The sequence below is a fragment of the Sminthopsis crassicaudata genome, chromosome 3 (genome assembly GCF_048593235.1).
Source record: "Sminthopsis crassicaudata isolate SCR6 chromosome 3, ASM4859323v1, whole genome shotgun sequence".
NCBI classification, from domain to species: Eukaryota; Metazoa; Chordata; class Mammalia; order Dasyuromorphia; family Dasyuridae; genus Sminthopsis; species Sminthopsis crassicaudata.
In genome coordinates this window covers 511309087-511328133 of record NC_133619.1, presented here as the reverse complement: position 1 = coordinate 511328133, position 19047 = coordinate 511309087, and the positions used below count along the sequence as shown (strand labels likewise).

Genomic DNA, 19047 nt, shown 5'->3' with positions numbered 1-19047 from the left:
ATACTGTAACCCAGCCATATCACTAATTGGTTTTTATCCCAAAGATTAAAAAAAACAAAACAAAAAAAAACAAAAAAAAAAGGAAAAGGATTTACATGTACAAAAATATTTATAGTAGTTCTTTTTTGTAGTGAAAAAGAAATGGAAATTGAGGGGCTGTCCATCAAATGAGGAATGGCTGAACAACTTGTGGTATATGATTGTCATATTATGCTATAAGAAATAAAGAGCAGGATACTTTCAGGTAAAGCTGGGAAGACTTACATGAACTGATGCAAAATAAAATAAGCAGAACCAGGAGAATATTGCAATGGTAACAGAAATACTCTACAATGATAAACTGTGAATGACTTAGCTTTTCTCAGCAGAACAATGATCTAAGACTACTATGAAGGACTTATGACAAAAAATGTTATCTACTTCCAAAGAAAGAATTGATAAGAGTCTGAATGGAGATCAAAGCATATTATTTTTAAACTTCATTTTTCCTGATGGTTTTCTGGGTCTGTATTTTCTTTCACAATATGACTAATATGAAAATATATTTTACATGACTGCACATGTAAAAACTCAGATTACTTGCCTTCTCAATGAAAGTGAGAAGTAAGGAAGGAGAAAGAAAATATGAACTCAAATTTTATTTTATTTTATTTTATTTTATTTTTTTTGAGGCTGGGGTTAAGTGACTTGCCTAGGATCACACAGCTAGGAAGTGTTAAGTGTCTGAGACCAGATATGAACTCGGGTCCTCCTGAATTCAAGGCTAGTGCTCTATCCACTGCGCCACCTAGCTGCCCCTTAAACTCAAATTTTAAAAAAAATTAATGTTAAAAATTGTTTAAAAACCACAACTCTACTTAATGCCTGGGAATACAGAAATACTACTAGTGGAACTGTGAATTGTTCCAGTGTTTTGAAAACAATTTGGGATCATACATAGTTACAAAGAAAATTACTAAAATGTCCATAACTTTTGATGCAGAAATCTCATTACAAGGCATATGCCCCAGTGAGGTCTGGAGAGAAACAAAGGCTCTCATAATTAACAACATTTTTTATGAGAACAAAGAAATGTAAATAGAGCAGGTGCCCATCAGCTAAAGCAATTGGGATATAATCAATGTAATGAAATATTATGGCACTATAAAATGAAGAATTCAGATAAATGAGGGAACATTTTTTAAGAACCAATACAAAGAAATCAACAGAACTAGGAAAACAAAATATTTTATTTATCTATCTATTTATTCGTTTATCTATTTGTCTATATCTATATCTATCTATCTATTTATTCATTTATTTATTTGATTTTGCTGAGGCAATTGGAGTTAAGTGACTTGCCCAGGGTCACACAGCTAGGAAGTGTTAAGTGTCTGAGGTCACATTTGAACTCAGTTCCTCCTGACTTCAGGCTGGTGCTCTATTCACCTACCTACCCCCAATACCTAATTTTTTAAATGAAAGGACAATAAGATGAAATACTGTAAAAAAAATTTATAATGATCAAGTCTAGCTCCAGCTTAAAAAGATGAGAGAATGTATCCTTTTCTCTTTACTAAAGAGACATGGAGACTATAAATTCAGAATATCATATTTGCTGTCAAATATGGTCAAAATGGTTGATTCTGATGAACTTTTTTTTTCTCTTTTAATCTTTGTTACAGAAGAGATTCTGTAGGTTGGAGGAAGAATGTATTCATAAATTAATGTGATATAAAAACATAAAGCATAAATTTTTCAAATGTGAAAACTAAACCATGTGTAATTTGACTGATCTTGGCCAGAGAGATGAGCAAATGCTGTATCTCTTTTTATTACAGAGGTGGCATCACATATGCTTTTGATCAATCAAATATTTTGTTTAACCTTTTCTTTTTCTTTTTGTAGTTCTTTACTATATGGGAAGACTCACTGGGTAGGGGAGCACTGAAATTTATTCAGGAATGCATGTCTCATAAAAACAAATACTTTTTTAAAAATTTAAAACAAGGGAAACTTCATTAGGAGAGACACAAAAATGATTGATTTTTTAAAAAGTTTTCAATGGTATTTTATTTTCTAAATACATGTAAAGATTATTTTCAATATTTGTTTTTGTAAAACTTTATGTTTCAAATTTTTCAGCCTCTCCTCCTTACTTTCCTCCACTCCAAGACAGCAAGCAATCTGATATAGGCTAAATATGTGCAATTTTTAAAAATATATTTCCATATTTGTCATGTTGTACAAGAAAAATCAGAATAAAAGAGGGAAAAAATCATGAGAAAGAAAAAAAATAAACAAACAAAAGGTGAAAATACTATGTTTTGAGCTATATTTAGTCTCCATAGTCCTCTCTCTGGATGCAGATGGCATTTTCCATTCCAAGTCTATTGGAATTCCCTCGAATCGCCTCATTGTTGAAAAGAGCTAAGTCTATAACAGTTGGTCATCATGTAATTTTGTTATCACTGAGTACAATGTTTTCTTGGTTCTGCTCACTTCACTTAGCATCAGTTCATGAAAGTCTTTCCAGGCTTTTCTGAAGCCAGCCTGCTGATTATTTCGTACAGAACAATAATATTCCATAATATTCTTATACCATAACTCAAGTGGTCCTCAAACTTTTTAAATCGGGGGCCAGTTCACTGTCCCTTAGACTGTTGGAGGGCCAGACTATAGTAAAAACAAAAGCTCACACTCTGTCTCCCCCCCTCAGCCCATTAGCCAAAACCCATCCTCAGCTGGCCGCATTTGGCCCCCAGGCCTTAGTTTGAGAACCTCTGCCATAACTTATTCAGCCACTCCCCAACTGATGGGCATCCACTCAATTTCCAGTTTCTTGCTACAACAAAAAGGGCCATTATAAGCATTTTTGCACATGTGGGTCCTTTTCCCTCTTTTATGATGGGATACCAATCTAGTAGAGACACTGCTAGATGCTTAGTTTTAAATTCCTTTGGGCACAGTTCCAAATTGCTCTGCAGAATGGTTGGATAATTTCATGACTCTACCAACAATGTATCAGTGTCCTACTTTTCCAACATCCTCTCTTACATTTCATTGTTTTTTCTTGTGATGACTGATTTTTAATAGGAAAAATAAAGAGCAATAATTTTTTAAATTGCCCATCTATAATGCTATTTATTATTTGCTAGCAGGACCTCAATTTGATTTCAATTACAGAGCTGTGGACATGGATTCTCCTGTCACCTTCTAGGAGTGCCCGCATATTAGCTAATACAATGATCATCAGGAGGATATAATTGAAAGGGGCAATGAAGATGAAGAAGAGACTCAAAATCCTAGCATTTCTGAATCAAAAGAAAATGTTAAACATTTAGTTTGGAAAAGAGAAGATCGAGCAGAAATATGACCAGTATCTTTTGGTATTTCAAAGCATTGTCCTGATAAAGAGGAAATGGACTCTATCTGGGGAGGGGAGAGGACAGGGAGGACCAAAGAGTAGAACTAGGACCTGGGGGAAAAATTGCAGGAAGGCAGATTCCACCATCATAAGAACTTCCTATCAATTGGAATTGTGCAAAAGCAGAACGAGTTCCCCCACCACAGGAGATCTCTAAGCAAAGTTTGTAAATAGATCTTGGACTTGGGGACAGTAGAAAACTCTTGAGATTTCTTCCAACTCTATGATCCACTGTAAAGAACTTTAGAGGTGATGAGTTTTCTGCCCAGTAAATGAATCCCTTCTGCCACAGACCCAACAACTGGGAACCTAATATTTGACACCCACCATTATTGCAGAATTCATTGCTATAAGATACAATCCATGATGCTTGTGGCACAGAGATGGCTTTATGAACTAGCAAGCATCTAAATGGGACTTGCTACAAGTAGGTTCTAATTTTTGACTCTTTCCTAAATGAGGATTAGGTTCTATGTTTTTGAGCTACCCTCTAGGCCCAAGTCTGGAGAATCATACTGTTTGGAATGTCAAGAAGCCCATCTCTTTATTTCTGTCCATTAGTGGGATGGGACAAGGTTACAGGACAAGGTGCCTGAATGCTTGACATTATCTCTATACTGCTTATAAACAAAAAATGTAAACCTTCTCTACACAATCTCCTAATCAACGCAACGGCCCATTGACAGCCCCGAGAAAAAGGGAAAGAACAAGAGGCATTTGCTCCTTCTGTTTCTAATTTCAGGCTAGACAGGGCTCCAGTACTGCCCCAGGACTACCTAATGTCTTTCATCACTAAGTAGTAGAAAAGTGGATAGAGTGGTACACTTACCTTACAAGTGAAAGGGCCTGTTTTGTTTGTGAAAGGGCTTCTTTCCTCAGGCACAGCACCTATACCAGAAAAGCAGTATTAGGACAATCTTAACATGTAAAAAAAACTATAACCACTTTGTTTTTTAATTAGCTGATTGAATCATTTCAATTAAATTCAACAATTATTTAATTAGTATCTATCCTGTGCCATGAACTGTTCTAGATTATATAAAGGCAATCCCTTCACATAAAGAGCTTATGTTTTAATAGGAAAATGTAAAATAAATGAAACATAAGTTCAAACAAAATTCAATAGGAAGAGAATGCTTATGGAGGGGGCAACTAGTATAGGTGGCATCTAAATTGAGTTTTTATCAGCATAACCTTTCTATCAAAAAGGGGCAAATGTAGAACATTTATCTAAAGACAAGTGGTAATATCAACTTGAAAAACAGCCTCACAGATAAAATTTTAAAGAGAGACACAACCTGTTCTGACAACTAGATAGAGAACTGGTCACTAAGATTAATGGACTGAGAACATAAAAAGACAGAGCAAAGACCTGAAGGAATAATGAGTGCAAGGCATTGTAGTCCATCAGTCTATTTGATGTATCTGTTTTTTAAAGTTATATATTATTTTAAAAATAATTACAAATTAAATAATGGTTTGCAGACTAAGGGAAAGATATAAAGACTATTAGGGTTATACAGTACCTGACAAAAAATTGAATTACTTACTATTGTGCTATACAAAATGATGAGAAGAAAGATTTCAAAAAAACCTGGACTTATATAAACTGAGGGGAGTAGAACCAGAACACTGTATACAATAACAGCAATATGACTGATTTAGCTCTTCTAAGCAATATGAAACAATTCCAAAAGACCCATGATGCATAATAGTATCCATATCCAGAGAAAGAACACTAGATCCTGAGTTAAATCAAAGCATACTATTTTCATTTTTGTTGTTGTTTTTCATGGTTTTTCCTCTTGTTTCTGATTCTTCTTTCACAACATGAGAAAGAAAAATTTCAAACTCAAAATCTTTTTTTTTTAAGAGAAGCATCACTGAAATTTTTTTCCCCCCTGAGGCTAGGGTTAAGTGACTTGCCCAGGGTCACACAGCTAGGAAGTGTTAAGTATCTGAGATCAGATTTGAACTCGGGTCCTCCTGAATTCAAGGCTGGTGCTCTATCCACTGCGCCACCTAGCTGCCCCATCACTGAAATTTTTAAATAATTTGCCAAATATAGTTATTAGAATTATCTAAATATCACTTAACTTTATATAACTGGTAGAGATGATTCTATAAAATAATGAACAGAAGTTACATATCATCAACTTTTCTACTCCAGTAATGGCCCCCAAAATAGCATGAGTTACAGTCCAACACACAAACTCAAAATCTTTTTAAAAATTCGTATCACAGTGCAGAAGAAGCATTTGACAAAATCCAACATCCATTCCTACTAAAAACTCTTGAGAGTATAGGAATAAATGGACTATTCCTTAGAATAATCAGGAGCATATATTTAAGACCATCATTAAGCATAATATGCAATAGAAATAAACTGCAACCTTTCCCAGTAAGATCAGGAGTGAAACAAGGTTGCCCACTATCACCATTACTATTCAATATAGTACAGAAACGCTAGCCTCGGCAATAAGAGCCGAGAAAGAGATTCAAGGAATTAGAGTAGGAAATGAGGAAATCAAACTATCACTTTTGCAGATGACATGATGGTATACTTAGAGAATCCCAAAGACTCTGCTAAAAAGCTATTAGAAATAATTCAAAATTTCAGCAAAGAGGCAGAATACAAAATAAATCCACATAAATCCTCAGCATTTTTATATATCACTAACAAAATGCAACAGCAAGAGATACAAAGAGAAATTCCATTCCAAACAAATGTTGAGAGTATAAAGTATTTGGGAATCCATCTACCAAAGAAAAGTCAGGAATTATATGAGAAAAATTACAAAACACTTGCCACAAAAATAAAGTCAGATTTAAATAATTGGAAAGACATTCAGTGCTCTTGGATAGGCCGAGCGAATATAATAAAGATGACAATACTCCCCAAACTAATCTATTTATTTAGTGCTATACCAATCAGACTTCCAAGAAACTATTTCAATGACCTAGAAAAAATAACAACAAAATTCATATGGAAGAATAAAAGGTCGAGAATTGCAAGGGAACTAATGAAAAAAAACTCAGAGGAAGGTGGTCTAAGTGTACCTGATCTAAAGCTATATTATATAGCAGCAGTCACCAAAACCATTTGGTATTGGCTAAGAAATAGACCGGTAGATCAGTGAAACAGATTAGATACAAAGGACAAAAAAGGGTACATCTATAGCAATCTAATCTTTGACAAACCCAAAGATACCAACATTAGGGATAAAAATTCATTATTTGGAAAAAACTGTTGGGAAAACTGGAAATTAATATGGCAGAAATTAGATATGGATCCACACTTAACACCATATACCAAGATAAGATCAAAATGGGTCCATGATTTAGGCATAAAGAGGGAGATAATAAATAGATTAGAGGAACAGAGGATAATCTACCTCTCAGACTTGTGGAGGAGGAAGGAATTTATGACCAGAGGAGAACTAGAGATCATTATTGATCACAAAATAGAAGATTTTGATTACATCAAACTAAAAAGTTTCTGTACAAACAATACTAATGCAAACAAGATTAGAAGGGAAGTAACAAATTGGGAAAATATTTTTAAAAGCAAAGGTTCTGACAAAGGTCTCATTTCCAAAATATATAGAGAACTGACCCTGATTTATAGGAAACCAAACCATTCTCCAATTGATAAATGGTCAAGGGATATGAACAGACAATTCTCAGATGAAGAAATTGAAACTATATCCACTCACATGAAGGAGTGTTCCAAATCACTACTGATCAGAGAAATGCAAATTAAGACAACTCTGAGATACCACTACACACCTGTCAGATTGGCTAAGATGACAGGAACAAATAATGATGAATGTTGGAGGGGATGTGGGAAAACTGGGACACTGATACATTGCTGGTGGAGTTGCGAAAGAATCCAGCCATTCTGGAGAGCAATTTGGAATTATGCCCAAAAAGTTATCAAACTGTGCATACCCTTTGACCCAGCAGTACTACTACTGGGCTTATATCCCAAAGAAATACTAAAGAGCGGAAAGAGACCTGTATGTGCCAAAATGTTTGTGGCAGCTCTTTTTGTTGTAGCTAGAAGCTGGAAGATGAATGGATGTCCATCAGTTGGAGAATGGTTGGGTAAATTATGGTATATGAAGGTTATGGAATATTATTGCTCTGTAAGAAATGACCAGCAGGAGGAATACAGAGGCTTGGAGAGATTTACATCAACTGATGCTGAGTGTAATGAGCAGAACCAGAAGATCACTGTACACTTCAACAACAATACTGTATGAGGATGTACTCTGATGGAAGTGGAAATCTTCAACATAAAGAAGAGCCAACTCACTTCCAGTTGATCAATGATGGACAGAGGTAGCTACACCCAGAGAAGAAACACTGGGAAGTGAATGTAAGTTGTTAGCACTAATATCTGTCTGCCCAGGTTACATGTACCTTCGAAATCTAATGCTTATTGTGCAACAAGAAAATTGGATTTACACACATGTATTGTATCTAGGTTATGTTGTAATACATGTAAAATGTATGGGATTGCCTGTCATCGGGGGGAGGGAGGAGAGGGGGGGGATAATTTGGAAAAATGAATACAAGGGATAATATTATAAAAAAATATATAATAAAAAAAAATTCGTATCACAGGACTACCAGAAGGTTCTGAAGAAGCATCAGAAGATACAAGAAAAAAGATAAGAAGATACAGAAGAAAGAGAAGCATTAGTCTAATCTGAACAAAGGAGGATTCCAAAAAAGTGGAGCAGAAGACACAGAATGTGACTAAAGAAACTACTACTTAAGAGGGCTGCAGACTCTTCAGCAGCTCTCCTGGGAAGTCTAATGACTGAATCAAGCATTGCTTTCCTGACTGGCTGCAGAAAGGTTGGGTCGGCTGAGAATTCTAGGTAGCTGCTGAAATGATTAAAGAACAAAATCAGTTTCTGTGCCAGAGGAGTCTGAGTTTATAGCTCTCTAACACCATGTATAGCCTGAGAGAAGGGGAAATCCTTAGGAATGTCTGGTTGCTCTCTACTACTTCTATTATTTGAGAAAGAAAAACAGAAGTGGGGAAAGACAGCTTTTTTTTTTTTTTTTTTTGGTTATAAACTGCTTAGGGTAGAAGAGGTAGAAGTAGGCTGATTGGAGAAAGTTAAATAAATAATAAAGAGCGCTAGCTGTCTCTGGGCTTGTCTGCATTGCCCAGAGAGCCAACCTAAGAAGTTTTGTAGTGCTCTGACTTGTCACTAAAGAAGTGATCTATTTTTTGCTAAAAGAACACATTTTCTCAGTATTAAGAGAGTCAGAGAGTAAAATGAACTTGTCATTCCTTCACTGGCTCATAAGCCAAAGAGAAGTGGTTTTGTTCAGCAAAAGACTGAAGACCTGAAGGGAAGCATCTAAAAGTGAAGGAATTCCTTATGGTACAGAATATTCATGAGCGCAATAACAATATCAAGGTCTTCAGTCTTCAGAACCTTTTCTGGCTCAACATCTGTATCATGCTCCCTAACTGTGTATATACTGCTAAAGTTTTCTTCGGAGACCTCTTCTATTCTCTCCTTACATTCTCTGATGGATAACCTCCTCACTTTCTATATGTTTAAGCATCCCAGGAACATAGATTTGTTAACTCTAGGCCTATGACTCATATATCTATATATAAAGCTTCAGACTCCTTCCTGAGCTCCTTCACTCATCCAATAGCTATTGGACAGTTCAACTAGACGCCTCATAGACTTCAATCTAAGTCTTACTTAGAGTTTTTTAAGGATTAGATTGACCTGGGAAAATGTAAAGGCAAGAGAAAAGGATACAATAGACAGAAAAGAGATGAAAGATTCTGATGAAAAATAGAGGGAATGCTAAAGAAAACAGAAAGAGCATGAGATCAAAGGTACATGTAGAGGGAGGGATTGGGTTTTGACAAAAAGAGCAGTCATCTCATACAGAGACTAGAGGAAAAGAAGAAATAGGGATGAGAGGAGATTTTTGAGGTAAAGGACTGATGCAACTATCCCAGCTAGCTATCTTCCCACATCTCTCCTGCCCATTGTGGCTGTCCTCCATTCTCTTCCTGACTCTTTGTAGTCTGGCCTCCTACATCATCCTTCAGCTGAAACTGCTCCCCTGCCAAATCTAACAGCTTTTGCTGAGTTCTTAGCCTTTTTCACTTCTCTGCAGTCTTTGACACTGCGGAGGACCCTCTTCTCTGTGACACTATATTATTTTTAGATTTCCATGACTCTGTTCTCTCCTGGTCCTCCTCCTATTTGTCTGACCATTCCTCGGTCTTCCAAGTCATGCCCACTAACAGTGGAGGTCTCTCTAGATAGGTCTCTTAGCCTTCTTCTCTTGTCTATATTGTTTGGTGATCATATCAGATCAAAAATATTCAATTTTGATAGCTATGCTGATGATTGGCAGCTGTGGAAGGAGCAGGAGGCCTGAAGTCAGGATGATTCAACTTCCTGAACACAAATCTGGCTTCAGACACTATCTGTGTGACCCTTGGCAAGTCATTGAATACTATTTGCCTCCATTCATTTCCTCATCTGTAAAATGAGCTAGAGAAGGAAATGGCAAACCACTCTAGTATTTAAGCTAAAAAAAACCCAAGTGGAGTTAGACACAACTGAAGAATAACTGAGCATCAATTCTTTTGATTCTCCAATCTACTTAATCAGCCCTAAATTCTCTTCTAACCTCCAGAATCACATTTTAATCATCTATTGGATGTCAATCAATAAATTGATCAATTAACATTTATTAAGTATCCACTATGTGCCAGGCACTGTGCTTATGATGAATTTTGAAGAGAGAGAGAGTTTTATGAGGCAGGAGTAAGTAAGGGTACATTCTACAGATGGGACAAACAGAGCAAAGGCGTGCATATGAGAGACGTCATATTGGAGGCAAGGGATTAAGCCAGTTTGTCTGGATTGAAGAGTGTGCTAATAATGTCCAATTAGCCTGGAAAGATATCACAAAGCAAGTTATGAAGAGCTATACAAGGAAGTCCATATTTGATCTGAGGATTAAATATGATAAGGGAGTTGATTGAACAGGGGTATAACATGGTACTTAAAGAAAATAATTTAGGCAACAATGTGGAGGACAGACTGGAGCATGAGGCAAAGGTGCCAATTAGGAGGCCACTGAATATCTGGCTGGCAGGTTATCAGGAACCAAGAACTATTTGAGTACAGACACATCACATGGGAAAGATGTTGTAGAGGTAAAAATACCAAGATTTTGGCAGCAGATATATGGGTAAGGGAAAGGAAAAAACTAGAGATAACTCCAGGATTACCAATCAAGGTAGACTAGAAGGTTTGGAAAATAGGAAAGTTTGGAAAAAGCTTCAAAATTTGCAAACATATCATTGTTACCTTCTTATGGCATGCCATCCAGGATGCCCTCAATGTGTGTGTAAATTATTTCTCACTCTCTTTTTTTAGTTTTTGTTTCTTTTACTTATTTAATTTTGGGTGAGTTAAGTATTAAGTGATAAGTGACTTACACCACATTTGAACTCAGGTCTTCCTGCCTTCGGTGTTGGTGTTCTATCCAATGGACTACCTAACTGCCCTAAACTATATTTTCATGAAAGTAATTTACACATGAGGCACAGTGGATAGAGCACCAGCCCTGAAATCAAGAAGAGGACCTGAGTTCAAATCTGGCCTCAGACACCTAATACTTCCTAGCTGTGTGACCCTGGGCAAGTCACTTAACTCCAATTGACTCAGCAAAAGTAAAATTAAAAAAAAAAAAATTAAAAAAAAAATATATATACATATATACACACACACACATATAGTACAGATCAACTGTCTTTGTATAGAAAAACCATCAACTTGTTAAAACAAATATCAAAATCAATACAAACTAGAACAGGTAAAAATGAGACACTGTAGTGTTACTGAGGCCTGATTTATTATATGAGGCCAAAAATTGAGAGAGAGATTGACTATATATAGTACAGATCAGAAAGATGATTTATGTATTTGTGGGTATTAATACTCTCTCAGTCACCTTTTTGCTGGCAAAAATAATAGAAAATTTTTCCCCTAAGATTTTTATATCTTTTCCTCTTTTGAATACTTTACAAGATGATTTCTCCAAATCTTTGGCATTGTATTATTTCCAGCATACCTCCTTCCCTATACTTGGTCTGGGTCAGTTACTCTTTCTATCTTTATTTCAGTAGATTTCCTTTTTTTTTTTTTTTAAATTGTGGACAGCACTGTCATTTTAAATTCAAAATGTGAAGCTTCCATTTTGTCCTTTGATTTCAAAAAGAGTTCATTATCTAAGTCTTTCAAATCTATTTCCATTTTTTGATATTTTCTTACTTCCAATTTCTTCTTTAAATACCCACAGGATAACTAGGCTTAGTCGGCTCTCTTGCCAAGCTTTCTAAAAATGTGCTTTCCCCACTATGGATCCTCTTTATTATAATGAGGCAATATTGCTCATAATCTTCTACATTATCTTTTAAGATTTTATTTGTTCACGTGTGTATTTGTGGTCCCAATGGAGTTTTCTTGGCAAAAACAAGTTGATCTCTGATTTCTCTTACTTCCTATTCCCAAACCAAGTTTTCTAATACATTCTTCTCTCTTCCCCATGCCTACCTATATGATAGAATCAATGTATTTATTTAGTAAATCTCAAAGAATATGATCATTTTACTTGGAGGGTCTTATAACAACATATTATAATTCATTAATAATAGCACCTATTATTGTGTGAATTAAATAAAATATTTTTAAAAACAGCACAGTGGCTAGCACACAGTAGGCATTTAATAAATACTTATACTTTTCCCTTGCCCTTCTCCTAATTAAATTTTTGTAGAATATATTTATAATTCTTTTCTAGTCTGTATCTGTAGTTGGTAGCTTAACTTGCAATTATTTTCATGATGGTCTCTGCAAATGCTTATCATGAATACTGTAATGTGGAGTAACTAAATGTCCCATGAAATGATCTTTCTTACTGCCCTTGAACACATAAAACTTGAAGTCTGCCAAGTACTTTATTTATCTCTTTAAGGAGAATGTTGACTATTTTTCCATTTTACTACAAGTTTCTTCTGTCTTCTGATTTCATTTGGAGGGAAAGGGTCAAAATTTATAAGATTTAGTTCCTTAAGGAGTACCTCTACTCACTCAACATGAATCACATATAAACTATAATTAATAATCTCACTCATCTAAGTGATAAGTAATAATCTCATATATAAATTGATTTATAGGTGGCCTAAAAACCAAGATTACTTCAGATTTTTTAAAGCATTTTGTCTCTCAAGGCTTCTGGGTGCTATAACTATCTGCTAATGTCAGGAGGAAGTTCCCACTCAACTCCTTTTCATATGAAAAATCTGTATGTGTCCCAGGATATACAGATATATGAAATAGATAATACAAGTAAAATATTTATTAATAATAAATCATAATTTCATGATCCCCACATTCAGTTATATGACCCCATATTTGCACACAGTAAATAATCAGTGAATGAATAATGAGAAGAGAAAAGTAGGTAAGGGGGAAAAAAACCTGCTTTAATATCAGACTTCAAATCAAATCAATTATGGAGCATCTATCGAGTATATTAGGGTATTCTTACTAAGAATAAGAAGCAGAATAAAGAGTATATTATGAACTTCCTAGAGGTGATACAAATAAATTCTCACCATCATCATTTATTTTGAACACAGAAACTCAAAGAATGTAAGATTCAAAAGAGAAATAGACTCTGTCAACCTTATGTATTAAGGGAATTGAAGGGATTAAGACAGCAAGTAATTAATTGTGGGAAATGAGTGAACAAGATTGGCTCATCTTCTTTCTATTCAATTATGTTTTCAATCCAAATTCTGTCTTTGGAGAAAACTATTTAATTGTAGGAATTAAAAGAAAATCTTATTTTATTATTTGAACCTAGTTCTGAGTTGCTGGGAAACTGGACTACTTCTACCTGCTGCATAGAGACCCTTACCTAAAAATCTAGGTTATGATGAACAGAAATTCAGTCAGATTCAAAGATGTGCAAGGAAATTTTTTCACAATTGAATATCTGAGCAACCCAGATGTCTTTTTTGAAAACTAGTCTTATTCTGATCACTCAGTTATTATTTCATATTCCTTTAATCATTCACAGAACTGGGGAATGGGATGGAGGAGTAGGACCCTTTTTCTGATTTTAGGGAATTGTACCTATTTACTCTCCCCCTCCAAATTTGTAAAGTCTCTAATCTTTTATTCACTTTATATTGTACCATTTCCTTTCATTAACTGGTTTTGTTTTGATTTTTGGACTAATTTCTGATTAACTGTTTTTAATATATAAGTCTGTCTCCCTTATTTAGGATCCGGGCCTAATCTGAAGTGGTCTGGTCCAGTCTGTTGGACAAATGGCATGCATTGCTTAATAAATGATATGCTCAGAATATCAAACCTTTTTTTCCTCAGTCCTTTACTTGGTATAATATGTTCTAAAGGCCCTTCCATTTCTAACATTCTATGTTCTAGAATCTCTTTTAGATTTAACTTCTACAACTATGATAAAAAACAGTAAGGATTAGAAGATTGTGATTCAAATGGGGTTTCCTTTCACAGATCATTGTAAATAGGAAGTACTATGTAGGGAGAGAAAACAATAAAGCCAGGCTTTTTTCTGTGCTTCTACAATACATAAGTTTTTAATTATCTAAAAGCAAAGCTTAAAAGACAACAACTTTCTGGAAAATGTTCAGCTGCTCTTTTTACACTGGGAAAAATGCCTCCTCCATCCTGAAATCCTTGGTGCTATTTTGTTAGAATAAAAGTTCTTTATTTTGGGACCAAGTCTGCAAACGATTCTCATTAATTAATGACAAATTAATTCTAAATATTATTAATTCTAATAAATTATTCTCATTAATTAAGGATAAAGTGGCTCTGGGAAAGAAAGGAACTGTGAGGACTGTGAGTGAAGGAATAAGAACAGAGCTGAAAGAGACTTGAAGTCACAGATTTAAAACTGGCCAAAAGTGGATGGCATTGTCAGAAATAGCCAATGTGTCACTTGTTTTGTTTGCACTAACTTGTTACAAGGAAGGGTTTTAGAGGGATGGAGGAGGGAGGGAGGCACACTAGCCTCAGTGCCTAGAATACATTTCCACCTCTTGTTCACTTAGAATACTTTGTTCATTTCAAAACTTTGATCAAGAGACAGCTTTCCTAGACCCCTAAGATGCTATGCCTTTCTTCTACATCCTTGTAGTTGACATATATCTTATATTATGTACATGTCTCTATTGATAAGACAGTAAGCTTTTTGAGGGCAAAGTTCTGTTTCAATTTTGTCTTTACTCAGCACCTAAAATAGTGCCTGACAAATATAGACCCTAATAAATGCTTACTGATACTCAATATATTCTAAAGACAATCTTATAACAAATAACAAATATATTATCTCATAATAACAGTAAATAGTAAAAGAGTGGCATTGTAAGCAAATTAGAAGAACAAAAGATAGTCTACCTCTCAGATCAGTGGAAGGAAGCAAAGAAGAACTAGAGTACATTATGAAATGCGAAATGGATGATTTTGATTATATTATGTTAAAAAAGTTTTTGTACAAACAAAACCAATGTAGACAAGATTAGAAGGGAAGTAGTAAAATGGGGAAAAAATTTATATACATGTATTCTGATAAAGGTCTCATTTCTAAAATATAGAGAGAATTGACTCAAATTTAAAATACAAGCCATTTTCCAATTGATAAATGGTCAAAGGATAGGAAGAGACAATTTTCATATGAAGAAATTGAAATAATTTCTAGTCATATGAAAAAATGCTCTAAATCACTATTGATCAGAGAAATCCAAATTAAGACAATTCTGAGGTACCACTACACATCTGTCAGATTGGCTAAGATGACAGGAAAAGATAATGACAAATGTTGGAGGTTTTGTGGGAAAACTGGGACATTAATACATTGGTGGTGGAGTTGTGAACTGACATAACTCAAAAAGTCCTCAAAAGGCTAACAAACTGTGCATACCCTTTGGCCCAGCAGTGTTTCTACTGGGCTTATATCCCAGAGATCTTAAAAGAAGGAAAGGGACCCACATGTGCAAAAATGTTTGTGGCAGCCCTTTTTGTAGTGGCAAGGAACTGGAAACTGAATGGATGCCCATCAATTGGAGAATGGGTGAATAAATTGTGGTATATGAATATTATGGGATATTATTGTTCTGTAAGAAATGATCAGGAAGATGATTTCAGAGAAACCTGGAGAGACTTACATAAACTTGAGGCTGAGTGAAATAAGCAAGACCAGGAGAACATTGTACACAGCAACAACATGACTATATGATCAATTCTGATGTATGTGACTCTTTTCAACAGGGAGGTGGTTCAGATCAGTTCCAATGGATCTGTAATAGAGAGCTATCTCCACCCAAAAAGAGAATTGGGGGGACTGAGTGTGGATCACAATATAGTATTTTCACTTTTTGTTGTTGTTTGCTTGCATTTTGTTTTCTTTCTCATTTTCTTCCTTTTTGATATGATTTTTCTTATGCAGCATGACAGACAATTGTGGAAATATGTTTGGAAGAACTGCACATGTTTAACATGTATTGCATTACTTGCTGTTGAAAGGAGGGTGTGGGGGTAAGGGAGGGAGAAAAAAAATTGGAACACAAGGTTTTGCAAGGGTGAATGCTGAAAACTATATAGATATATGTTTTGATAATAAAAAGCTTTATTTTAAAAAAGAAATAAAATTAATGAAAACTGAAAAAAAAATTGAAGTTTTCAATTAAAAAAAAAAAAAAAAAGAGTAAGTAGAGGTCAGAAGACCAGTGATACAAAGGGCAGGGAATATGGATTTTTAATCAAGTACAACATAGTCGCTAACTTTTAAGAGAGTTCTGTAGGCAAACATTCTCAGATCTGATTTTGCTAGGCTCTTGATGACTATGGTGGGTGATTTATTCACTCATAAATACAAATATTTATTGAACATCTATTGCAGATGGCCACAATACTACACTAGAGGAAACAAAGAGAAGTTATTCCTGCCCATGAGAAGCTTACAAACTTGCTGGGCTAAGAACTCATGCCCACAAGAAGCTTACAAAGTAGCTAGACTGAGGCAGCTAAGTGGCACAGTGGATAGAGCACCAGCCCTTTAGTCAGGAGGACCTGAGTTCAAATCTGATCCCAGGCATTTAACACCTCCTAACTGAATGACCCTGGGCAAGTCACTTAATCCCAATCGTCTTGGGGGGATGGGGAGGAAGGAGACAATTAAAAAAGAAGTAGCTGGGCTAATGACTACTGACTTCTGGCTCTTGGGGGGCTAACTGAACAGAGCACTGGACCAGGAAATTCTAATCTGGTCTCAGTTAATAGCTGCATAATTCTAGATAAATCACTTTGGCTCTGTTTGCCTCAGTTTTCTAATTTTAGTAATTTACCTCCCAGGGTTGTTGTAAGGATCAAATGAGATAACTGTAAAATGCTTATTCTAGAATCTGTCATACAGCTCTCTAAATATGTTATTAACTATTATAGTTTAAATCCCAACTAAAGTGTTTACAGAAAGCCTTTCCCAACGCTCCCAGTACCCACACTCAGAATTAAATAACAACGTAAGAGCTGCATGGCAGCCAGAAGGTGGGTTCTAGGCCTAGGGGCCCATACCCACACTTGAGCATCTGCCAATCGGAGGAAAAGCTGCGCCTGACGTCACAGACTAGTGAGTGTCAGGATCAAGACCTGAAGTCAGGCCTGCCTATTCCAGCCTAGTGTTCTTCTACTGCAGCATGCTCTTCCTCCTCCCAATCACAGGGGGAAGCTGCAAAGACAGACAACAGAAAGCGCTTGGTGAACAGGAACCCTAGCAAACATTAAGGGTAGGCCCAGGGAGTCCCGGAAGCTCCGAGGGATGAAGAGGAGTGGATGTGGTAACCCAGAGATGGGCAGAACTTGTCTTGGTGGGAAGGGGAAAATTCCAGAAAAGGAAACAACACAGGAAAGCAGGACTGGGACTGTCGAGTTTACAGAGGACAACGTGGCTGGTGCAGAGTATTCCTATAGAAGGCTAATGAGATGTGACGCCTGGGAGATATCTGGGCTTGGCCCCTAGATAGTGGCAAGCCCCTGAAATCTGGCGCCCCATTTCTCATGGCGTTGCTGTCCTTGCCTTTAAAGACCTATTCCCTGCCTCATTGCTCAGAGCCATTACTTGGTGGGCTAGGCAGTTCGGCTACCAATACCTTCATACCTCAGATGACGAGGCTGAGGCTCGGTCCCCTTACCCACAATCCACAGTGCTGGTCAGTGGCAAAGCCCATGATCAAGACCACGCCTGTGGGCCCCAAGTCCAGTATTTCCTCTATACTGGTTGTGTTCCTTTAAAACATGACGCTACAATAAATTTTTTAAATGGAACTCCAGTCTGAGTAGAATGCATACAAACAGAAAGATATTTATACTTTCTGAGGAAAGTGGGGGAGAGGAGAAAACAGGAAATCTTAGGAAATGCTGTCAGGTATCCAAGACTCTAATCAGTGCCATACGGACATAAAGACCAAAAATACCAGTCACCTCTAGCCTAAAATTCACATATATGTGTATGCGTATACTAAAATTACTAAATAATCAATAGGCATCTATAGTCATTCAATCCATCCACACTTAAAGATGCCCTTCTTGATTTCCAAAAGAACTTATTATCATCTGTACTGCACATTCTGGCATTTAATTGTATTTCTGGTAATGCAATCTTGGGCTGCATAAACAGAAGTCTTGTGACCAGAGTGAGGAAAGCAGTCAATGTAAAGTCCTTTGCCCTAGTCAGACCCTCTCTAGAGTACCGTGTTCAGTTCTGGGTATCTCACTTTTGAAAAAACATTGACAAGTTTGAGTGGGTCAGGACTGAGATGGGACTATGACACATAATGATTAGGTTTAGTAACAAAGACTATTTGTCTAGAGAAAAGAAAACAGGAAGAGAACATGATAGCTGTCATTATCAGAAGGACTGGCTTGTGAAAGGGTATTAAAAGTTGTAATTAGTCCCACATAATAGAACTAACACCAGTGTGGGTGAGGGAAAAGGAGGAAAATTTTGACTCACCATGAAGAAAATCTTCCTAACAATTAGAGCTGTTTGAAAATAGGACAGAATGGGGCAGCTAGGTGGCGCAGTGGATAGATCACCAGCCCTGAATTCAAGAGGACCCGAGTTCAAATCTGGTCTCAGACACAACACTTCCTAGCTGTGTGACCCTGGGCAAGTCACTTAACCCCAGCCTCAGGAAAATAGGACAGGATGAATGGAGAGCAATGAGATTTTGGTCAATAAAAGTATTTAAATAGAAGTTGGATGACCACCTGTCAGTGATGTTGAGGGTACTCCTGTTTAGGAACAGATTGGATGATACGAACTCTGACATTTCTTTCAATTCTATGTCTTAATATTGTTCACTACCTAATTGTTTCATAGATGTTGTTCCTAATCTTCCAAAAAGATTATAAATTCCTTGAGGAATACTGTTTTTATATCCCTGGTATAGGCTAAACCTATGCTAAGGACTAGCACACATTCAATGTTTGCAGATGTGAATATATATCTATATCTTTATTTATATA

The 19047-nt window shown here is 36.1% G+C and overlaps 1 protein-coding gene across 2 annotated transcripts in view; it reads right to left on the bottom strand.

Moving 5' to 3' along the window:
* MRPL48 (mitochondrial ribosomal protein L48) overlaps nucleotides 1–19047 on the bottom strand; it is a 66678-nt gene that overhangs the window by 43019 nt on the left and 4612 nt on the right. For both annotated transcript variants that reach the window (XM_074304034.1, XM_074304036.1), the window contains exon 2: nucleotides 4236–4294. In XM_074304034.1, coding sequence (XP_074160135.1) covers nucleotides 4236–4294 — 59 coding nt within the window. The remainder of the gene's footprint in view (nucleotides 1–4235; nucleotides 4295–19047) is intronic.